General features: G+C 45.0%; 1 protein-coding gene across 4 annotated transcripts in view; it reads right to left on the bottom strand.

The window, feature by feature from the left end:
* Positions 1–25,325, bottom strand: part of GTF3C2 (general transcription factor IIIC subunit 2) — a 317,364-nt gene that overhangs the window by 243,371 nt on the left and 48,668 nt on the right. For all 4 annotated transcript variants that reach the window (XM_030199231.1, XM_030199230.1, XM_030199228.1 and 1 more), the window contains exon 4: positions 7,550–7,856. In XM_030199231.1, coding sequence (XP_030055091.1) covers positions 7,550–7,856 — 307 coding nt within the window. The remainder of the gene's footprint in view (positions 1–7,549; positions 7,857–25,325) is intronic.

The raw sequence follows: 25,325 nt of genomic DNA, 5'->3' as shown, positions 1-25,325 counted from the left end.
AGGACAAGAGCGAGGATCTAGGGCCTTGCTGTCACACCAGACGGCAAACCTCCTCCAATGAAAGAAGTAACTTCTCTTAGTGGAGTCTTTCCTGGAAGCAAGCAAGATGCGGGAGACACCCTCTGGCAGACCCAAAGAGGCAAAGTCTACGCCCTCAACATCCAGGCCGTGAGAGCCAGAGACTGGAGGTTGGGATGCAGAAGAGCCCCTTCGTCCTGCGTGATGAGGGTCGGAAAACACTCCAATCTCCACGGTTCTTTGGAGGATAACTCCAGAAGAAGAGGGAACCAGATCTGACGCGGCCAAAAAGGAGCAATCAGAATCATGGTGCCTCGGTCTTGCTTGAGTTTCAACAAAGTCTTCCCCACCAGAGGGATGGGAGGATAAGCATACAGCAGGCCCTCCCCCCAATCCAGGAGGAAGGCATCCGATGCCAGTCTGCCGTGGGCCTGAAGCCTGGAACAGAACTGAGGGACTTTGTGGTTCACTCGAGATGCGAAGAGATCTACCAAGGGGGTGCCCCACACCTGGAAGATCTGTCGTACCACACGGGAATTGAGCGACCACTCGTGAGGTTGCATAATCCTGCTCAACCTGTCGGCCAGACTGTTGTTTACGCCTGCCAGATATGTGGCTTGGAGCACCATGCCGTGACGGCGAGCCCAGAGCCACATGCTGACGGCTTCCTGACACAGGGGGCGAGATCCGGTGCCCCCCTGCTTGTTGACATAATACATGGCAACCTGGTTGTCTGTCTGAATTTGGATAATTTGGTGGGACAGCCGATCTCTGAAAGCCTTCAGAGCGTTCCAGATCGCTCGCAACTCCAGGAGATTGATCTGTAGATCGCGTTCCTGGAGGGACCAGCTTCCTTGGGTGTGAAGCCCATCGACATGAGCTCCCCATCCCAGGAGAGACGCATCCGTGGTCAGCACTTTTTGTGGCTGAGGAATTTGGAAAGGACGTCCCAGAGTCAAATTGGACCAAATCGTCCACCAATACAGGGATTCGAGAAAACTCGTGGACAGGTGGATCACGTCTTCTAGACCCCCAGCAGCCTGATACCACTGGGAGGCTAGGGTCCATTGAGCAGATCTCATGTGAAGACGGGCCATGGGAGTCACATGAACTGTGGAGGCCATGTGGCCCAGCAATCTCAACATCTGCCGAGCTGTGATCTGCTGGGACGCTCGCACCCGCGAGACGAGGGTCAACAAGTTGTTGGCTCTCGTCTCTGGAAGATAGGCGTGAGCCGTCCGAGAATCCAGCAGAGCTCCTATGAATTCGAGTCTCTGCACTGGAAGAAGGTGGGACTTTGGATAATTTATCACAAACCCCAGTAGCTCCAGTAGGCGAATAGTCATCTGCATGGACTGCAGGGCTCCTGCCTCGGATGTGTTCTTCACCAGCCAATCGTCGAGATATGGGAACACGTGCACCCCCAGCCTGCGAAGCGCCGCTGCTACCACAGCTAGGCACTTGGTGAACACCCTGGGCGCAGAGGCGAGCCCAAAGGGTAGCACACAGTACTGGAAGTAGCGTGTGCCCAACTGAAATCGCAGATACTGTCTGTGAGCTGGCAGTATCGGGATGTGTGTGTAGGCATCCTTCGTCCAGAGAGCATAGCCAATCGTTTTGCTGAATCATGGGGAGAAGGGTGCCCAGGGAAAGCATCCTGAACTTTTCTTTTTTCGAGATATTTGTTCAGGGCCCTTAGGTCTAGGATGGGACGCATCCCCCCTGTTTTCTTTTCCACAAGGAAGTACCTGGAATAGAATCCCAGCCCTTCTTGCCCGGATGGCACGGGCTCGACCGCATTGGCGCTGAGAAGGGCGGAGAGTTCCTCTGCAAGTACCTTCTTGTGCTGGAAGCTGTAAGACTGAGCTCCCGGTGGACAATTTGGAGGTTTTGAGGTCAAATTGAGGGTGTACCCCTGCCGGACTATTTGCAGAACCCACTGATCGGAGGTTATGAGAGGCCACCTTTGGTGAAAAGCTTTCAACCTCCCTCCGACTGGCAGGTCGCCCGGCACGGACACTTGGATGTCGGCTATGCTCTGCTGGAGCCAGTCAAAAGCTCGCCCCTTGCTTTTGCTGGGGAGCCGCGGGGCCTTGCTGAGTTGCACGCTGCTGACGAGAGCGAGCGCGCTGGGGCTTAGCCTGGGCCGCAGGCTGTCGGGAAGGAGGATTGTACCTACGCTTGCCAGAAGAGTAGGGAACAGTCTTCCTTCCCCCGAAAAATCGTCTACCTGTAGAGGTAGAAGCTGAAGGCTGCCGGCGGGCGAATTTGTCGAATGCGGTGTCCCGCTGGTGGAGAGACTCTACCACCTGTTCGACTTTTTCACCAAAAATGTTGTCCGCACGGCAAGGCGAGTCCGCAATCCGCTGCTGGAGTCTATTCTCCAGGTCGGCGGTACGCAGCCATGAGAGCCTGCGCATCACCACACCTTGAGCAGCGGCCCTGGACGCAACATCAAAAGTGTCATAAACTCCTCTGGCCAGGAATTTTCTGCACGCCTTCAGCTGCCTGACCACCTCCTGAAAAGGCTTGGCTTGCTCAGGGGGAAGAGCATCAACCAAGCCCGCCAACTGCCGCACATTGTTCCGCATGTGTATGCTCGTGTAGAGCTGGTAAGACTGGATCTTGGACACGAGCATAGAGGAATGGTAGGCCTTCCTCCCAAAGGAGTCTAAGGTTCTAGCGTCCTTGCCCGGGGGCGCCGAAGCATGTTCCCTAGAACTCTTAGCCTTCTTTAGGGCCAAATCCACAACTCCAGAGTCATGAGGCAACTGAGTGCGCATCAGCTCTGGGTCCCCATGGATCCGGTACTGGGACTCGATCTTCTTGGGAATGTGGGGATTAGTTAAAGGCTTGGTCCAGTTCGCAAGTAATGTCTTTTTCAGGACATGGTGCAAGGGAACAGTGGACGCTTCCTTAGGTGAAGGATAGTCCAGGAGCTCAAACATTTCAGCCCTGGGCTCGTCCTCCACAACCACCGGGAAGGGGATGGCCGTAGACATCTCCCGGACAAAGGAGGCAAAAGACAGACTCTCGGGAGGAGAAAGCTGTCTCTCAGGAGAGGGAGTGGGATCAGACGGAAGACCCTCAGACTCCTCGTCAGAGAAATATCTGGGATCTTCCTCTTCCTCCCACGAGGCCTCACCCTCGGTGTCAGACACAAGTTCACGGACCTGTGTCTGCAACCTCGCCCTGCTCGACTCCGTGGAACCACGTCCACGATGGGGGCATCGAGAGGAAGACTCCCTGGCCCGCATCGGCGAAGCTCCCTCCGCCGACGTAGTCGGGGAGCCCTCCTGGGAGGTGGCCGCGGTCGGCACCGCACGCGGTACCGACGTCGGGGACCTCAACCTGGGCGATGGGCCAGCCAGCGCCACGCTCGATGGTACCGGAGGCGCAAGCACCGCCGGCACCGGAGGGGTAGGGCGCAACAGCTCTCCCAGAATCTCTGGGAGAACGGCCCGGAGACTCTCGTTCAGAGTGGCTGCAGAAAAAGGCTGAGAGGTCGATGCAGGCGTCGACGTCAGAACCTGTTCCGGGCGAGGAGGCTGTTCCGGGCTGTCCAGAGTGGAGCGCATCGACACCTCTTGAACAGAGGGTGAGCAGTCCTCTCGGTGCCGATGCCTGCTGGGTGCCGAATCCCTCGGCGACCCAGAGCTCTCGGTGCCGACACGGGGAGGAGACCGGTGTCGATGCTTCTTCGACTTCTTCCGAAGCATGTCACCGGAGCTCCCCGGCACCGACGAGGAGGACGTAGAATCCATCCGTCGCTTCCTCGGGGCCGAGACCGAAGAGGGTCGATCTCGGGGGGGCTGTACCGCAGGAGCCCTCAGGGCAGGAGGAGACCCACCCGAAGGCTCACCGCCACCAGCAGGGGAATGGACAGCCCTCACCTGCACTCCTGACGATGCACCTCCATCCGACGACATCAGCAGACGAAGTCTCGGTACCACCGACGTCGATGCAGTCGCCCGATGCCTCGGCGCCGATGCAGAGGTCCGATGCCTCGATGCAGTCGATGGAGCGGCAGCCAAGGAAGATGGTCCGGACGCTGATTACGTCGATGCACTCGATGCCTCCGGTGCCGATGTCGACGAAGAGCCCGAGAACAAAACGTTCCACTGGGCTAATCTCGCTACCTGAGTCCGCCTTTGTAACAGGGAACACAGACTGCAGTTCTGAGGGCGGTGCTGGGCCCCCAGACACTGAAGACACGCAGAGTGCCTATCAGTGAGCGAGATTACCCGGGCGCACTGGGTGCACTTCTTGAAGCCGCTGGAAGGCTTCGATGTCATGGGCGGAAAAATCACGCCGGCGAAATCAAAAGCCGAAATGGCGAAATTTGAAGCACCAAAATTTAGAGGGAGAAAAATCTCTACCGAGGCCAAAAGAGGCCTACCCCGACAACGAAAGAAAACTTACGGGGCAAAAACTGAGAAATACGGGAAGGGCAGAAAACCCGAAAGGGTCTTCCGGAACACTTCCGGAGCGCTTCCCGAACTTTTTTGAAAGAAAATAAGGAAAAAACACGTCGAAAAGGACGCGCGAGGTCGACTCTCTGGGGCACGAACGGCGTAACACGACCGTACCGAGCGCGGACGAAAGAAGACTGGCCGGCTCGAGCCGGTTTCGGGCGGGAAGACGGCTGCGCATGCGCAGTGCGCATGGGCGCGCGAGGACTAGCAAAGGCCTTTGCTAGTAAACTTTCCGATGGAGGGGGCTGCCGAGGACGTCAACCCATCAGTGAGAACAAGCAGCCTGCTTGTCCTCGGAGAACTACCAATACCATTGAGTACGTTAAACTCCTGGACTGCCTAGACCCAGATCCAGGTGAATACCCAGCAGACAGAACCTGGACCAACTTCGAGATACTAACAGATTATACCATCTCCCAAATGCTCAAAAGATTTGCCAAATCCCATTGCAAATTAGACATATGTCCTAATAACCTTATAAAATCTGCCCCTCAACAATTTATAGCAGACCTCATGAAACACCTGAATTATATGTTACAAAATGGACTCTTCCCAAAAGAGAAAGGAAACGTTCTACTCACCCCCATACCCAAAGACGCAAAGAAAAGTGTTAGCGACCTAACCAATTACCGACCAGTAGCTTCTATTCCTCTAACAACCAAACTAACAGAAGGCATGGTGATCAAACCTCTCACCGACTATCTAAATAAAGTCTCAATACTCCACGACTCCCAATCAGGATTCCGGTCTAACCACAGCACGGAAACAGTACTAGTCACTCTCATGACCAAATTCAAACAAATGATCGCAACTGGCAAAAACATACTACTTTTACAATTTGACATGTCCAGTGCTTTCGATATGGTCGATCATGGAATACTACTGCACATCCTCAAATACTTCGGAATTGGGGGCAACGTTCTCAATTGGTTCAAGGGGTTCCTCACCACACGATCATACCAAGTAATATCTAACTCGACCACATCAGCCACATGGATACCTGAATGCGGAGTTCCACTAGGATCCCCCCTCTCGCCAACTCTATTCAACTTAATGATGACACCACTGGCCAAACTATTATCCAACCACAACCTCAACCCATACATATATGCTGATGACGTAACGATCTATATCCCATTTAAACAAGATTTAAAGGAGATTTCCAACGACATCAACCAAAGTTTCCATATCATGCACTCATGGGCGGAAGCATTCCAGCTGAAACTTAATCCAGAAAAAACCCAATGCCTTATACTTACCTCACAACACAACACGAGCAAATTCACCACCATAAACACACCAAACTTATGCCTTCCAATCTCGGACACCCTAAAAATCCTTGGAGTCACCATCGATCGACATCTAACCCTAGAAAGCCATGCGAGAAACACAACCAAGAAGATGTTCCATTCAATGTGGAAACTAAAAAGAGTAAGACCTTTCTTTCCAAGGACCATTTTCCGCACCTAGACAACTGCAACGCACTTTACGCTGGCTGTAAAGAACAAATAATCAAGAAACTTCAGACAGCCCAAAACATGGCAGCCAGACTCATATTCGGAAAAACAAAATATGAAAGTGCTAAACCCCTATGAGAAAAGCTACACTGGCTCCCACTCAAAGAACGCATCACGTTCAAGATATGCTCCCTAGTTCATAAAATCATTCATGGAAATGCCCCAGCCTACATGTCAGATCTGATAGACTTACCACCCAGGAATGCCAAAAGATCATCCCATACATTCCTAAATCTGCACAGTTGCAAAGGTCTAAAATACAAGCTAACGCATGCATCAAACTTTTCCTACTTGAGTGCACAGTTATGGAACGCGTTACTGCGTACCTTAAAAACGATCTACGAACTGACTAATTTTCGCAAACTTCTGAAGACCCACCTCTTTAATAAGGCATACCACAAAGATCAACACATGTTAATGTAACACATCTCCTCCAAATGTTTTCATTTACCTGTTTGTCTAAATTTTACTACTGTACTATTCAAGATCTTTATGTAACAACAATTGTCTATTTTCTAAACTATTTCCATCAAGATCGATACATTGTAAGCCACAATGAGCCTGCAAAAAGGTGGGAAAATGTGGGATACAAATGCAATGAATAAAAAAAATAAATAAATAACTTATTCCCTTATCTATGATCTATAGCTTGCCTGTGGTCTTCTTGGCTTTCTCAGGGACAAGTTAACACACAGGCTTGCTTGGCCTAAAATAATGGGCCATAAAATGTAAAGCTTCTGTTTGCATCAAACACTCTGAACTAACACAGAGGGACTCTGTGTTAAAATATTAAGGGAGATTTGGGGTTGCAAAGGGCAAATGATGGATAATTGGGAAAAATACCAAAGAAGCAGAATTATGTGAAGGTGACAGAGGTCAGAGTTGAAGAATACCAGATGAGAGAAAATATAAGACATTAAGTGATTGGACAAAATTAAGCTTCACTAATCTGACAAGCACATCTTGTGGCAGTCAGATTTGTTAAGCTTCCAGGGAAATACACAGAAAGACCAGGGAGAGATTTTTATTTTCCTTATACTGAAATTCAGATTGATATATAAATAAGAATTCAATTTTCTGTAAAACTAGGATAAAAGAATTTTTATTGTAATCATTTATTTACTCTAATAAATTTTAGCATTATTATAAAAAAGAGAAACATTAAACTCTGGTGTGTTTTTTCTTGCCAGAAGGGCTTGCTTTCAGTCTCTTCTGAAGTTGTTTACCTCCTCATTAGAGGCAAGAGGGGGGCTATACAATTTGGTTCCTCGTGTGAGGATCGAGCTCACGACCTTCAGATTATGAGACTTCCCTCTGTGACTAAACAGTGGGTTCAAGAAAGCTTGGGACAAGTACGCAGGATCTCTAAGGGAGTAACAGGGAGAGTAAATGGCATGGATGGGCAGATTGGATAGGCCATGTTTATCTATGTTGCTATGTAAAAAGGCAGTCTGCTTCTTTCACTGCCAGGGAGCAGTATTAATAGAAACAAACTGAAGACACAAATTCTGCTATCTTGGTATAAAACTGGGAACTCACATTGCAAAGCGTCCGAGGAAAACTACGCCTCTGGGTTTCCAGCTCAGAGTCTGATGCCTCATCACTGAAGTCATTTCCTTCCTCATCTTGTTCATCCTCCTCCTTCTCCTCCTCTGTCAATACAAAGTCTGCATCCCGAGAAACATCATCATCATCATAATCCTCTTTTTTTTTCTTTGAACCTCGTTTCTTTTGTACTGGGGCATCGAGATCAGAAGGTTGAGTATTTTCTTCCGCATGGTTTGCAACTGAAGCTGGATACGTTGAACTAAGATCTTCTGCCAATTCCTGTAAAAACAACAAAGCCCTGTCCAGAAAAAAAGAAAAGATAATGGTAGAACTGAATGCAGAAGGGAGAATACTTAATATTACTAATTTTCATAGTGCCAGTGGATGTAGCCAAAACCGTACAGTAGTGGTAAGTATACATGTACAATATGTCCCTTCCCAAAGAGCTTACAATCTAAGTGGGTGCCCAAAGCAATGAAAAATTAAGTTACCTGCTAATTTTCTCTCCTTTAATCCCACCAGACTAGTCTAGAACCTGTGGGTTGTGTCTGTTAATCAGCAGATGGAGAAAAAGAAAGTAGTTTTGTGTGGATCGCCCTATAAGGGTACCATGAAAGAACATAAGAATAGCCATACTGGGTTACACCAATGGTCCATCTAGCCCAGCATCCTGTTTCCAGCCATGGCCAAGCCAGTTCACCTGGCAGAAACCCAGATCGTGGCAACATTCCAAGCTACAAATCCCAGGGCAAGCAGTTGCTTCCCATGTCTGTCTTAATAGCAGACTATGGACTTTTCCTCCAGGAATTTGTCCAAACCATTTTAAACCCAGATACGCTAACTGCTGTTACCACATGCTGAGGCAAAGAGTTTCAGAACTTCACTATTCATTAAGTGAAAAACATTTCCTCCTATTTGTTTTAAAAGTATTTCCATCTAACTTCCTTGAGTTAGTCTTTCTACTTTTAGAACAAGTAAAAAAATCTATTTACTTCTACTCATTCTACACTACTCAGGATTTTGTAGACCTCAGTCTTCTCCCATCATCTGTCTCTTTTCTAAGCTGAAGAGCCCTAAGCTATTTAGCCTTTCCTCATATGAGTTCCATCTCCTTTATCATTTTGGTCACTCTTCTTTGAACCTTTTCTAATTCCGCTATATCTTTTTTGAGATACAGCGACCAGAACTAAACACAATACTCAAGATGAGGTCACATCACGGAGCAATACAGAGGAATTAAAGTATTTTCGGTCTTATTCACCAACCTAATAATTCCTAGAATCCTGTTTGCTTTTTTGGCCACCGCCGCACACTGAGCAGAAGATCATCATTATTTCAACTTACAAAGCATTGTGGAATCCCTTTTGGCCAAGTCATTTTCCATAAGTTAGCAAACCAAGATATCACTATTAAATGATTTTGAAAGTTACATCTGTTGGCTAAACCACCGTACCTGGCGTCCACCATTACGGTATTTTGTAAGCCACATTGAGCCTGCTAATGTGTGGGAAAATGCGGGATACAAATGTTACAAATAAATTAACAGTAAACCTAAGCAAAAAGTGGGAGATACTACTGGAAGCCAAAAAGAAAAAAAAAATGCTAGGGTGGACCTTTGGACAGGACCTGTTAGGATTAAAGGAAAGAAAATTAGCAGGTAAAAAATTATTTTTCCTTCATTAGCATCCTCACCAAACCAGTCCAGAACCTGTGGAATCACTTGACTTTGACTCTCGAACTTGTATTTTCCCCCACATTCTATATAAGACACGCACCCAATTTACATGTGCAACTTAATTTCTGAGAAGTTCTGAGAGAAGAGGACATCTCTGTGGGTGACAATATTTTATTCTGAGCTTGGTAACTTAAAGATTAGGGTTTAAAAGAGGAATTGTAAAATATTGATAAACACAGAATTTTAAAATAAAAAAAACAAGCAAACAAAGTTTTAGTCTCCACAGGCTTTTCCACATAGATTTAAAACTTGAAGTTTCTGCTATAGCTTAAAGATTAGGGTTTAAAAGAGGAAATATAATAATAATGGGTGATTTCAATTACCCCAATATTGACTGGGTAGATGTAACATCAGTGCACACTAGGGAGGTAAAATTGCTTGACGAAATCAAGGATTGCTTTATGGAGCAGCTGGTACAGGAGCCAACAAGAGAAGGAAAAATTCTAGACCTAGTTTTATTTATTTATTTTTTTTGTTACATTTGTACCCCACGCTTTCCCACTCATGGCAGGCTCAATGTGGCAGGCAATGGAGGGGTTAAGTGACTTGCCCAGAGTCACAAGGAGCTGCCTGTGCCGGGAATCAAACTCAGTTCCTCAGTTTCCCAGGACCAAAGTCCACCACCCTAACCACTAGGCCACTCCTCCACTAGTTCTTAGTGGAGCGCATGATCTGGTGCAGGAGGTAATGGTGATGGGGCCACCATAATATGATCAGCTTTGATATTAGCTTTGGAGTAAGTATAATCAGGAAACCCAATACGTTAGCGTTTAACTTTCAAAAAGGAGACTATGATACAATGAGAAGAACGGTGAAAAAATAAAGAACTTAAAGGAGCAACTGCGAGGGTCAAAAATTACATCAGGCGTGGATGCTGTTCAAAAACACCATCCTGGAATCCCAGGCCAAATATATTCCATGTATTAAAAAAGGAGGGAGGAAGACCAAACAACAGACGGCATGGTTAAAAAGTGAGGTGAAGGAAGCTAATAGAGATTTTTTAAAATCCTTCAGAAAATGGAAGAAGGGACAGACTGATAATAAGAAATAGCATAAGGAATGGCAAGTCAAATGCAAAGCATTGATAAGGAAGGCAAAGAGGGACTTTGAAAAAAAGATTGCGTTGGAGGGAAAAACACATAGTAAAAAATTTTTTAGGCATATTAAAAGCAAGAAGCCAGCAAAAGAATTAGTTGGACCGCTAGATGACTGAGGGGTAAAAGGGGCGATCAGGGAAGAAAAAGCTATAGCAGAGATATTAAATAAATTCTTTGCTTCGGTCTTCACCGAGGAAGATTTGGGAGAGATACCAGCGCCAGAAATGGTATTCGAAGCTGACGAGTCGGAGAAACTGAATGAAATCTCTATAGACCTAGTGGATGTAATGGGGCAATTTGACAAATTGAAGAGTAGCAAATCTCCTGGACCGGATGGTATTCATCCCAGAGTACTGATAGAATTGAAAATTGAACTTGCGGAACTATTGTTAGTAATATGTAATTTATCTTTAAAATTGAGCATGGTACCAGAAAATTGGAGGGTAGCCCATGCAACGCTGATATTTAAAAGAGGCTCGAGAGGGGATCTATTTATTTATTGCATTTGTATCCCATATTTTTCCACCTCTTTGCAGACTCAATGTGGCTTACAGAGTTGTTGTTGTTATATAAAGAATAGCAAAATTGAGAATTAACAATTGGATGTAAGAAGCAAAACAGTTTTGATAATAGGTACAGGTGTCATAAGGTAACGTGGTCAAGATTTAAACAAGCAGATATAAGCAAAACATTTCTGATAGTAGGTAGGTAGTGTAAGAAATATAAAGAGTTGAAAAAAGTTCACAGCAGCAGGAAGTGCTGACAGTGATTGATTAATGCAACCTCCCCCCCATGTCTTGAGAGAGAGTGCTGCAGAACGGGCAAGGGCAAGGCGCCTGAGTGTCTGTAAGAGAAAAGAAAAGTGAGCAATAATGGGAAGCAGATGCGGCATATGTTCTGCTTTAAGTTAAAGGATTTATGGTATGATATAGCCTGCACGTGATGTTAGAAGAAAGAGCAGGGAAAAACAGTATTTAAGCAGGATGAAAGGAATATGTATTAAGCATTCTGCTTTGTCTAGATATGCTTCCTGGATACCTCCATTGCAGGTACCCGGTAGAATTGTAAATAAACTTTTTATATTAAATATGAAATTCGTCTAGCCTTTTCTTCAAAGTGGCGAGCCAGCCAGGAGAGTTTATGCCGCACACGGAAAAGAGAAGGCGAGATGAATGACAAATTAAGTGTTTGTTGTTGTTAATGAAAGTTTTTACAGGATTTTGAGAGAGAGCAAGCGTTGTTTACGCCTGATTACTGTGTACCACTGATTTGGGAGTGATCAACCTACTGACGTGGACATACGGGTGACGACTCCTGGGCTTGCTAAAAAGAGAATAAGAAGACGCGTGAGTAAGCTTACATTGTGGACTTATTAGTGGTATATTTGTTTAGCTTTGTAGTTTTCTGTTTTGTATATTTTCTTTGTTTAGGTGCATTAGTATATTTTTGTAGATTGTGGCTTTATAGGAGAGATTTTAATAGTCAGAATAAAATGGAAGGGAAAGGGGCAGAGAAGAAAGAAACTCCTGTATTTACTTTGTATTTAGATTTAGATAGTTCAAAAAAATGTACTCCTTTGCAGCATGTCATAGAATTATTCCCGTTAGAAAAAGAACAGATTGAAAAAATACATGAGAAATGGGTTAAATATGATGCAAACTGGTCTCAGTATGGATCGTTTGATCGTCCAAAATTATTATCTCTCCTAAAATACATACAAGACAATAAAACTAAGAAGAAAAGCTTAGAGAAGCATCTTACAATTTGGAATTTATTTTCTGTAGCAGCAGATCTTTTTCATGCTGATGTAGATAGGATACAAAAAGAGGCAGAAATGTATAAAAGAAATAATCCCCCGTCGTATGAATCTAGCAGGGACACGTTGTGCCCCCTAAGGGCGACTGATAAAATGAAGGAATTAAAGTCAAAGCGCTCTGTGCCATGCGCTGGGTATTCGGCTCTTGATGACCCCCCCCAGTGATTCTGAAAGTGAAAAGGGAGGGGATAATGAGGACAGTGATGTGGGGACTAGGGAACAGAAAAAGGAGAAAAAACGGGTGAGACAGAAAGAAAAGGGAAAATCTAGTGCAGAATCAGGCACTTACCCTGATTTGAAAACCCTAATTACATCAGAACAATATGACCTGGCAACACAATTTGAAATTGAGGGACGGCTTCGGCTATGTACCGAGTCACCCCCTGAACCTTCCCTTAGAGTGGATCCTCAGACACCCACGTTTAAAATCAGGGAAACACCGCCCAAATTGACACCCAGACCGTCAAAGGCAATTTTTAAGGAAACCTTTGTAGCTGCAGAACTTGTGAGATTGGATAAAACTAAATATGGGGCAGAATGGTGGGGAGTTACTAAGAACCTGTTGGAAGTTAAAAACCTCATTTTCCCCTGTGATAAGGGAGGACCTACCTCACATGAGGATGTACAGAATTTGACAAAAGTAATAAATAAATATTGCCCCAAGGCGGGAAGCCTGGACTTTATTAAAGCAGGGCTGGAGTACTGGGACAATTGGTTTTACAAAATGAAACAGGCTGAAGAAGAGGTGGAAGAGGAAGGTAAACAGGAGATTTGCAGTGCTTTAGATAGTAGTGCTTTACACATGCCAGTTATGACGCGCTTAGACGCAGCTGGCAATCGAATACAACATTACAAGCCATACACCCCCGTAGATGTTACAACTTTAGTTGCAAAAATTCCCAGTATAGTGAAAGGAGCTCGTATGTGGTTAGATGGGATAGAACAGGCAACTGCAGGGACTCAATTGACTATTGGAGATTTTAAAGCCCTGTGTGCAGCGTCAGGTATTAGTATTTCTCAACTGGCAGTGCAGTGTGGATATCAGCGTCTGCTGTCACATACTGCAGATGGGGATGTATATGTAGGGAATATTAAGGCTGCTCTTTCTGCAGCTCTGCATGTGATGTATCCAACCCCGATTGATTTTTCAGCCATTACGGCAAATAAATGGGACCCTAAAACTGATTTTTCGGCACATTTAACAAAATGTATAAATTTGTATAAGGCTCAAACAGGGCAAGATGCGGATGTGGACCATAATGTAGCAGTATTTTTACACCTATTTATGTCCACACTGCCTGATAATATGCGTAAAAATTTAGACGCTGTCATTGCCCTGTCCTCAAAGCCATGGCCAGAAATAAGAGAGACATTGATGCATTTTAGTAATGTGCATCGTAAATTGATAGAGACCCCACAGAAAGAACAGGCTAAATTAACTTCTAAGTTAATGACTATGCAGTTAAAGGATTTGGAAAGCAAGGAACAGGATAGAAACAAAAAACAGGAAACAATGGTAATGCCCTCTGCCTCACCTCCACAGGTCATTTACTATGTACAACCGGGATATAGCCGGCCGTACCAACCAAGGGGACGAGGCATGGTTAGAGGCAGGGGTAGAGGTCGAGGGATGCAAGGATCAGGACCATCACCTAATAGAAGGACGCATGTACAATGTTGGGGCTGTAATCAATTTGGTCACTATGCTTCAGAATGTTATCAGAATGCAGGAATGCCCCAAGTACAAATGCAGACGCAGCAAGGATTAATGCCACAAGTAGTAGGGATACCTGCGAGTGCCCCGCAGACTGTAATACAGCAGCCGGCAACGCAATCACAGGGACCAGGGGCTGCAGTACAGAGACAAGGCACTGTAAATGCCTTTCCAACTTGGCAGAATACTCCAGACCAATGCTATTGACTGGAAGCAGACCAGTGTCAGGAAGAGGGAATGATTTTCAGGTTAGACACAAGGGAGCCCTTTATTACATTGATAATTGGCAAATATGGAACTCCTGTGAGATTTTTGATAGATACAGGGGCGAGTACCTCTGTGTTATGTGCAAAACCACTGGGAGTTAAGCTTTCAAATCAGTATAGAACAACAGTGGGATTTACGGGGATAGAACAAAGAAAAAGGCTAACGGAACCGACTCTGGTGCGACTGGAATGCCAACCGCACGGTTCAAGGGAGGCTGTGGTACCCTTCTTAGTGGCACCTGATTGCCCAGTAAATTTGTGTGGTAGAGACTTGTTGTCTCAATTAGGACTTTGTTTAGATTTTGGAGATAAAGAAATACCAAGTTTGCTCACTATGGTCCAACAGTTGAATAATGAAAATAAAGTAAGGGTTATGGAAGAATTACCGCAACATATTTGGAGTACAAGTGATTCACCATATGGACTAGCCGTAAATGCAAAACCCCATAAGATAGAATTAATAGAAGGGGCAAAGGGGCCGAAGCAAGACCCTTACCCCATACGACCTAAATTAGTATCCAAAACCCTGGAACACATTGATAAATTATTGAAATGTGGTATTATTGAACCTTCAGTATCCCCGTACAATACCCCATTGTTTCCAGTCCCGAAAGGGGAAAACAATGTAAGGATAGTACATGATTTAAGAGAGCTAAATGAGGTTACAAAAAATCAATTTCCGATTTGTGCAAATCCTGCTACTCTTTTGCATACCCAGAATATATATGCATATAACACTGTTATTGACTTGTCTAATGCATTCTTTTCAATACCTCTTCATCCAGAGTCTAGGGATTTGACGTCATTTATAGTACAGAATGAGGCATACAGGTGGACTAGGATGCCGCAAGGCTTTACTGATAGTCCATCGGTATTCTCAAAACAACTAATGATGGATTTAAAGGATTTCAGGAGTCAATTGCCTGACACTGTGTCGCTGTTTGTCTATGTAGATGATATTCTACTGTCTGCTGAGACTGAAACAGAATGCGTAGAATGGACTAGAAAATTATTTTTGTTATTAGGAGAGTTAGGATATAAATGTAACAAGGAAAAATGTGTTTTAGCTCAGTCTACGGTCACCTTTTTAGGACAAAATGTTTCAGCAGAACATAAGGTCATTATACCGGAAGTTATATCTATTTTAAATGAGACTCCGGTACCGCAAACTGTTACTCAATTACGTGCTATTTTGGGAATGTTAAATTACTGCAGACAATGGATACCAAATTATACACAAAAAGTAATGAGACTTTATAAACATTTGAAACTGCCCGCAGCTACACCAAAGAATACACTAATTGTATTGGAAGAGCAGGATAAGATGGTACTGGCTAAGATTGTGAGGGATTTGTTATCCCCAGGACCTTTAGCAGTAATAGATATCCAATCACCTGTGCATCTGTGGGTAAAAGACATGGGAAACAGTTGGGCAGCTATGATTAATCAAAATAATGAAGTAAATATACCAGTAGCTTTTTTGTCAGGCTCTTTTAATCATGTGGAAAAGGGAATGAAAGAAATACCAAAGTTACTGACAGCTATTGTGGCAGCAGTAGGTAAATGGAGAGCACAAATGCCTTTTGTTCCTATTGTAATACATACCAACCATACGATTAAAACGCTGTTGAGCCCTAGCCAAACAGCATTGACAGCCACTAGATTTGGAAAATATCAAGCAGTACTTTTAGGACAAGATATAAGAATAATACCATTAACTAAAGAACAGAGAAATAAGATAGATCTGCTTTTTCCTGTCGATCAAGAGGGTGAGATCGATACTATAAAAATCCCTACATTTCATTGTCTTACTTTTGAACCCTTATCTGATGGGTTAATATGGTTTACAGATGGAGCTTGTGAAAGGACTGTTGCAGGCTTTGCCTGCGTGCAGGTGGATGAGAATCTAAGAAAGATAATGCAAGTACAATATAAAACCCCTCCTGACCATACGGCACAGCATGCTGAACTGTTAGCTGTTATTACGGCTTTACAACAAACTGATATGACTCAAAATGTCACTATATATACTGATAGTGGTTACGTTGCAAGTTCACTACAGTATCATATATTAAAATGGCAGCGTAGGGGGATGATAACCAGTGCAGGTAAAAATTTACAACATTACACATATTGGAAATTGCTGTTTGAAATTTTGGCAAGAAGGGAATGTGAAGGTAGAAAAACTGCAGTTGTGTGGACCCCGGCCCACACTGAAAGGCCAACCTTTGAGGCACTAGGTAATGCAATGGCTGATGCAGCAGCAACGGAGGTGGTTAAGCAAAGTGAAAAGATTTTGTATAATACTAGACAGACACAGGAAGAGCCACTTACGAATGTAGATAAGATTGAAATGTGGCAGCCAGAGGGACAGGAAAGTGAAAAATGGTTGAAGAGAGGATGTACGAAATTGGGAAGTGAATGGTTTAATGCAGAAGAAGGATTACCTTGCATGCCAATGAGCCAGGCGATTAAGGTATTGGCTGAGTGGCATGCAACCATGCATTGGAATAAGGAAACAATGAGGCAACAATTTGAGCAAAGATTTTGGACTTTAAAAATTGATAACTTGGTTCAGCAGGTTGTGCAGAATTGCATGGTATGCAATATTAACATACCTAAACGAGGTCCTAAAATATCACCTGGGACACTTCCAATACCAGAAGGCCCAGCAAAAGAATGGTATATTGATTTCACTGATATGATTGTTCCAGTGCAGGGAAAAAGGTATTTGTTAGTTTGGGTGGATGCTTTCTCAAGGTGGGTAGAAGCATTTCCATGTAAAAGGGAGACAGCACATGAAGTGGTACAATGCCTGGTAACTCATATTATGCCAAGACATGGGTGTCCATCTAGAATAATTTCTGATAACGGGACACATTTTAATAACAGTGTTTTGAAAGAAATGGAAACGATTATGGGTTTAACACACAGGAAAGTATCAGTGTATCGCCCCACCTCCAATGGTTTGGTGGAGCGCTACAATGGTATTTTAAAAACAAAACTGAGAGTCTTACTAAAATCTCTCAATAAAGAAATGGTGGGAAAATTATATACATGGCTTGATGTATTGCCATTAGCATTAATGACAATAAGGGCCCAACCTAATGGGCGTACAAAATTGACCCCATTCCAAATTCAGACAGGACGTCATTTCTTCCCGATGCAGGTAGCAAGTACTGATAGCACAGCTCAGTACTGGCAAAAGCTACAACCAATGTTGAACCTGACAAGTGATATGATCCGAACAAATGTAGCATCACAGGCAGGGACTACTAATGATGTTTGTGCTTTTAAAGTAGGTGATCTATGAAGAGAGGCTGAGAAGGCTAGGGCTTTTTAGCTTGGAGAAGAGACGGCTGAGGGGAGATATGATAGAAGTGTATAAAATAATGAGTGGAATGGATCGGGTGGATGTGAAGCGACTGTTCACGCTATCCAAAAATACTAGGACTAGAGGGCATGAGTTGAAGCTACAGTGTGGTAAATTTAAAACGAATCGGAGGAGGATCACGTGATGCACGACTAGAGGAAGGACGTCGTCGTGCAGAGCTCCCTCCCTATCTACAACTATTTGAGCCTCTCACTCTTTAATCGGAGGGACCCCACTTACGCAAACCAAATCGCTGAGTGTGGGAAGTGTTACAGACGCTTTTGGGAAACGCGGAGCGCGAATTACAGCAGCGGATGGCAGCAAAATCCGGAAAAAAAGAAGGAGCGCGAAACCGAGCGCCAGAGCAAAAGATGGCGGACGCAGCTGGCGGGGCCTCTCCGACGGTGAGCTCCGCATGGGCTGCGGAGGTGGCGGCGGAGGTCTCCTTGGTGCTTGAGGCATCCGTGGATTTAAAGCTACAAAAGATAGCAGACCAGTTGCAGGGCATCGACGGTAAGCTGGATGGTATACAGTCTGAATTTGCCCAGTATAAACAACGTTTATCGGACGTAGAGGATGCGGTCCAACAACAGCAGAGCTCGGGAAAGGCTTTGCAGCAGAGGGTGGACAGACTTGAAGCGAAGCTGGAGGACCTCGAAAACAGGGCGCGGAGGAGCAACGTGCGAATGGTAGGGCTGCCAGAAACAGTCAAGGACAGCGAACTGAGATCTTTTTTGGAGTCCTGGCTTCCCAAGGCCCTTAAACTGACATCAGCAGCAGGCCCGCTGCGAGTGGAGCGTGCCCACAGGTTGGGGCCAATACGTAAGGAGGATCCGCGCCCTAGAGTGGTGATCTTCAAAGTTTTGAATTTTGCCCATAAGCAAGACATATTTCAGGCTCTCCGGAAGCTAGGGCAGCTGAGATATGAGAATGTGGTGGTGCGCTGTTTTCAGGACTATTCCAACGCGGTATCTTTGCAGCGTAAAGCGTTTCGAGAGGTCTGCCAGCTATTATTTTCCAGGAAGATACAATTTGCCCTGCTATACCCTGCCCGCCTGAAGATTTGGCATCAGGGATCTCAGCAGTTTTTCACCGAAGCTGAAGAAGCATTGAAGTTTGTCCAGCAGGATTTGTCTGGTGTAGACCCGGTTTGAAGATCTGAACCCTCAGATACTGGGGTATTGAAGTGAAGAGCGGAGAGACCGGATCTGGTGTGCGGCTGATGTGCTGTGGAGGCATGATGGCCCAACATGGACATTTAAGTATTTCTTTTGCAGTTCATGATGTAGGAATGGCCTGCCTGTAATGTTATGAGTGTAGTGCGCAGGGGGAGGGTTTTTGCAATGGGATGTTTGTTTTCTTTTCTTTTTCCTTTTCTCTCCCCCTCTTTTTAGTGCTGGAGTGTGTTGGGGATTTAGTTGTATGGGATTGTTTGGAAATATGTAAAGTTGTAATAAAAATGTGCTGGAGAATGTGAGAACATTACTTATTTTAATAAGATGGGGAGGGAGCTCGCGTGATTTGGCTCAGATAGGGCTATGATGGGTAGATCAGGGACGGGGTTGGGGTTTGGGGGGCTAGGGGTTAGGGCGGGGGGGAGAGGGTTTGGGAGATGTCTGGGGTTCCCATGGAAGAGGTTTGATTGGACCAGAAGAGTGTGGGGAGGGTGTTCATGGGCTGGGGGGCACTCTCCGAGATTTTTGATTTGGGTCTGCTTTATAAGGAACATCAAAGAGTACTGGGTGTATGGGTTCACTTAAAATTCTATCGTGGAATGTAGGGGGGGTCACTTCGCCCATTAAACGTACCAAGGTACTGCAAGCACTGCAAAGGCAGAGGGCGGATGTGGCACTCCTCCAGGAGACGCATTTGTCTTCGGGAGAACATGCGAAATTCAAGCAAAGTTGGGTGGGATCTTTGGTGGAAGCTCCAGCGGTAGGCCGTAAGGCAGGGGTCCTGATTCTTTTTCGCAAGGGCATACCGCTCCAGCTTAAATCAGTTAAGGCGGATACAGAGGGGAGGTGGGTTTTGGCGGAAGTAGAGATTGGGGGTCGCTCATTAGTATTATGTAACATATATGCCCCTAATGTTTTCAGTGATAGCTTCTTCCAGGCTTTGATTAAGAGACTGTCTCCGTTCGCAGGGGGGGGAACTGATTTTAGGAGGAGATTTTAATTTGGTGTTTGATCCCCTAATGGATCGTTCCAGTCCGGGTGTCCAGAGTTCGGGGGGAGGAAGCAGGACATTATCATCTTTATGTAAAGTGTTGGAGTTGGTTGACGTGTGGAGGCTGTTGCATGCCTCTGAGAAGGACTTTACTCATCTTTCGAGGGCACACGGCTCTCAGTCTCGAATTGACTACTTGTTTGTCTCCCGCTCTTTATTCTCACAGGTGCAGAAAGCAGAGATTGGTCCGTATGCGGTATCTGACCACGCCTTGGTTTGCTTGCTCTTGGTTAATACGGCGAAAGGCCCAGGCTGTCGGTTGTGGCGGTACCCATTGGAGTTGGTGAGGGATTCGAAATTTCATGATTATTTGGCAAGCCGATGGGATGATTATGTATATCATAATAAAGCACATGAGGATCAACCAGCTCTCTTTTGGGAGACAGCGAAGGCCGTAATACGAGGGGATATTATCTCATATCAGGCGAGAAGGCGAAAGATGAGAGATGGAGAAATAATGCGCCTAAGTGCACTAGTGCAGAAATTGCGGAGAGTTTATGGTCGTTCTCCCACATCCAGGGGTAGGGAGGCATTACTGGAGGTGCAGAAAGAGCTGAATGAATTATTGCATCAAAGAGCGGTCAAGACACAGAGTTATTACAAATATCGCTTATTTCAATACGGTAATAAGGCGGGGAGGTTATTGGCTAGGATGCTTCATAGGAAGGGGGGGGTCAGAGGGGTGCTGCAGGTGAAGGCAAAGGATGGGCGGATGATGCGGAAAGATGAGGACATAGCGGATACTTTCGGGCAGTTCTATAAAGCTTTGTATGCGTCAGATCCAGATGAACTGCAGGACAGTGATATGTATTTAGACAATCTAGAGCTCCCTCAAGTTTCTGATTGCCAGCGGGCGAGACTGGATATGCCATTCGCTGAGGGTGATTTGATGTTAGCTTTGCAACAGTGTGCTTCCCATAAAACTCCTGGTCCAGATGGTTACAGGGTTGAGTTCTACAAACAATTCTTTGATAGAATCAAATCGCCACTAATATCCTTGTTTAACTCGATGGTGGTCAACCAAATGATCCCTGACACCTTTAAGGAGGCCCAGATAGTAGTGCTTCCCAAAGAGGGGAAGAATGCGGTGGAACCGACATCATATAGGCCTATTTCGCTTATTAACGTAGATGCGAAGTTATATGCGAAAGTTTTGGCCAATAGATTAGCACTGATTCTCCCGTCCTTGGTTGATGGGTCCCAGGCTGGATTTGTGAAGGGAAGGTCCGCAGTGAAGAATATTAGGTCAATTTTGACATCCCTGGAGGTGGTGGGCCAGAAACGTCTTTCTTCACTATTAGTCAGCTTTGACGCAGAAAAGGCGTTTGACAGGGTGAATTGGTCCTATATGTTTGCTGTGTTGAGACATTATGGTTTTGGAGCGTCTTTCATAGAGGCAGTTCGAGTCTTGTACCTGGAACCGCGGGCCTATGTTTGGGTGAATGGAGTGCGCTCCGAATCTTTTCGGATTTATCGAGGGACGCGGCAGGGCTGTCCCTTGTCCCCTCTTTTATTTGTTTTGACTCTGGATCCTCTTCTTCGGGAAATTCAATCCCATCCGGAGATTAAAGGTGTGCCGATAGGGGGTTCGGAGTTCCTACTTTCGGCCTTTGCAGATGACTTGCTGGTTCATCTCTCTGAGCCACGTGCTTCTTTGTCAGCCCTTTTGGAACTTTTTCGTGAATTTGGAGACTTTGCGGGGTTCCGACTTAACTATTCTAAGTCTTTTGCGCTACCTTCGGCGGCTGCTCTACAACAGGAGTGGGGGGCGGAGTTTCCTCTCCGGTGGGCTCAGGGATCTTTTCAATATTTAGGTTTGAGGTTATCCATGCGAGTTTCTGAGCTTTATCAATTAAACGTCGCTAGGTTGTTACAAGCATCAGTGGAGCGGTTGCGAGCCTGGAGATCTCTGCCGCTGTCGCTCAGCGGGAGGATCCAGTTGTTTAGAATGGTGGAGTTCCCCAGATGGATATATCTGCTGCAGATGTTGCCTATTTATTTGAGCAAGAGTGATTTGCATAGGCTCAGAGGGGCAATTAGACGTTTTTGTTGGGGAGGGAAAAAAGCCAAGCTTTCGCTGGATGTATTGCAGGGGACATGGAGGGAGGGGGGATTGGGTATACCGGATTTGAGGCGATATAACTGGGCATGCCTTTTGCGTTACTTTGGGGATTGGTTTTTGGCTCGAGATGATTATATTTGTAGACACTTGGAAAACCAGTATTATGCGCCTTGTCAATTTTTTTTTCTGCTACTGGCACCTGGCAAGTTGATTCCGGTTTCGTTGCGTAATAGCATTCTTTTGACCCCTCTGCGAATGCTTTGGCGAGATATGACGCGGCTGTTTGGACTGAACAGATGGGTGTCGGATATCCTCCCCATCCGGGGGAATTTATCGTTTCAGCCAGGTCTGGACAATGTGGTTTTCCGGAGGTGGGCAGGACAGGGCATCACCAGGTTAGAGCATGTGTTAGATCTACAGGGTATGATGTTGAATCTGGGAGCCCTTGGATTGGGCTTTGACCTGGGGGGTATCTTTGCCTACAATCAGCTAAAGCACTATGTTGATTCATTGGATAGGGTGGCATTGGGGTCGAGGCATTGTCATTTTCTGAGACAGTTTTTTCACTCCATAATGGGAGACCGCCTTTCTATCTCAGGTTTGCATAAGGCATTGGGGAAGTATTGGGGTAAAAAAGATCGGGACCTACTTCTTCAGCGGTGGGCAGGAGATCTCTCGAGGCCCCATCTCTCTTTAGATTTTGATATTTTGACATCCAGAATACCTAGTCTTACAGGTAACGCGGGGTTAAGAGAATGTCAGTATCGGATTCTGCATAGGGCCTATCTCACAAAGTCTCAGATTTTTAAGATGGGAGGCGTATCTACGCCCTTGTGTGAGAAATGTGGGAGGGCCCCGGGGTCTTTCTTCCATTGTCTGTGGGGGTGTTATAAGGTAAGAGGTTTTTGGAATTCCATGGTTCACTACTTAGAATCACTTCTCGGATCGAGGGTCATGTGCTCCCCGATGGGAATTTTACTAGATAAGCACGAGGTGTTTGTTTTACAGAATGGAAAGGCGCGTCTGCTGATCAGGAAAGCTTGTTTGATAGGCAAAACGCTTATAATGAGTCAATGGGTGGGGGACTCCCCTCCGGACTTTTGGCATTGGAGGAACAAATTACATGAGCTCATGTTATTTGAAAAGAGGGGTGTGGGGTGTTCCCCTAGGCGACGGAGGCAGTTCCTGGATATTTGGGGGCCATATATTGATAGCTTATCCGCCAAAGGGAGGAGTTTGGTGGTCAATTCTCTTTAGGGTGAGAGTGTTGAGGAGGTAGTTTGGTTGTAAATTCTTTGGGGATCGGACATCTCCCTGGGAGGGGGGAGGGAGGGGAAGAGGTTGGGGGTAGGGGGGTTTACGGAACTTGTAATACTTTAGATAATAAGACAGTTGTTTTGATGCTTGTTAGATGCTGACTTTATCTTTTTGTCGACGGGACGAATTCGAGGAACTGATTTTGGTGTGCACAGTATTGGTGTTGAGATGTTTATTATAAACTGTCGGAACGGAGCAGCACGAAGAACAATACCACATACACCTCATTCTGCCCGGTTGAGGAACTGTGGCTCACGGCTGAGGCACTAAGTCTTTCAGTCTGGGACTAGCAGAAACAAGGTCCCCTCTGTAGGTCTATGTTGCTGATGTCTATGCTGCCTCATGAGCACCTGATTTTACTTGTTTTCTTGTTGCAGGTTTTTGAAGCACATTCAGACTGTTAATACAAGATTTCAAGAGAGAAGGTTCCAATATAAAAGGCTAACAGGCGAATGTAGTAGCGTGGGAGGGGGGATTATCAGGATAAAAGCTCGATGACTATAAGTAGTAAATTGTTTTTACCTCTGTATTCATATAGGCTGGTGTTGGCAGCGGGGAGAATGTAGATTTTGACTTGCGTTCTCATTAACAAAAAAACTGTTGAACTTTCAGGTAAAGATGCTAAGGGGGGTGGGTAAAGGGGGGAAAAATGTTGTAAAAGATTGATGATGCAGTTAAGGAATCTGTATAGAACGCAGACAGGTTATTACGATCACAGAGTGTTTGATTTCTTTGATTCTGTTCAAAATGTTGAATCATCAATAAAAACCGTTGAAACATAAAACGAATCGGAGAAAATTTTTCTTCACCCAACGTGTAATTAGACTCTGGAATTCGTTGCCGGAGAACGTGGTACGGGCGGTTAGCTTGACGGAGTTTAAAAAGGGGTTAGATAGATTCCTAAAGGACAAGTCCATAGACCGCTATTAAATGGACTTGGAAAAATTCCGCATTTTTAGGTATAACTTGTCTGGAATGTTTTTACGTTTGGGGAGCGTGCCAGGTGCCCTTGACCTGGATTGGCCACTGTCGGTGACAGGATGCTGGGCTAGATGGACCTTTGGTCTTTCCCAGTATGGCACTACTTATGTACTTATGTACTATGTACTAAGAAAGAACTTTACACATAAAACGTGGAAGGATCCTGTATATGTAGGGCCTTTTGCTATCACGGCCCTTACTCAGACCGCTGCCCGTCTGGAAGGTCATACTTCTTGGATACACTTATCAGATATTCGACGAACTAATAATATTGAAATGGACAAAGAATAAACAAACATCATGTCCCTAAACATGATGGTATTGGACTGTTGTTGTTTGTTAATCTCAGCAGAGTGGACAATGAATACATGTGAGAATAGACTTGTTACAGTGGCCAAGATGTTGAATTTGACTGATTGTATCATATGTGCCCACTGACTGACATCATCCTTGTCCTTGCCAGCTATGATATATGGGACTACAATGATAAAGTTGGGTGGGCACCGTTATCCCAATAATACCTGTGTAAGGGATGATGGAAACTTCATTGGACAAATGAGACTATTTATAAGCAAGCCTTGCTTACGGACAAGTATCCACAGACATCATTTTGGTGTCTGATTAATAGTATGACAACTGAAAACATTCCCCTGATAAAGTGCAATTACACGCACAATGTTGTAACAGGTAATTGGTCTATAGGAAGAAGTACAGTGATTGTAAATGTCACAGCCACCAAAGAAAAGTGTGGCAATAAAACAAATTGTAATAAGAACAACTGATTCAATGAATGTTAATACTTTGGAATATGCTTTTAATTTGTGTAATTTTTAATACCACATCAGTTAATGCAATTAAGCATTATCCTTATAATTGTTCTTATATGAAAAGTAAGAATGACAGTGTACTTCCCTTTGATGAAACTCACTGTCTGTATTCAAAAGAAATATAAATTTTGTACCCTAGTACAGTTGAATCTGTTTAAGGCTGTGTAACATGTGTATTAGCATGTTTGCAAAGATGTGCCAGGATACTTTTAAAATGACAATGGTAACTGAAATCAAGAATGAATAGAACTTTAATATGTCAGCAGAAATATTGAAAGACGTATGATAAAGATGATGGAAAGACAGAGCTTGCAGGCATAGCATGCCATAAATAATGAGGGGGTGGATTAGAG

The sequence above is a fragment of the Microcaecilia unicolor genome, chromosome 3, assembly GCF_901765095.1.
Source record: "Microcaecilia unicolor chromosome 3, aMicUni1.1, whole genome shotgun sequence".
NCBI classification, from domain to species: domain Eukaryota; kingdom Metazoa; phylum Chordata; class Amphibia; order Gymnophiona; family Siphonopidae; genus Microcaecilia; species Microcaecilia unicolor.
The sequence above is the reverse complement of the archived record's forward strand: the minus strand, read 5'-3'. Positions and strand labels throughout refer to the sequence as shown.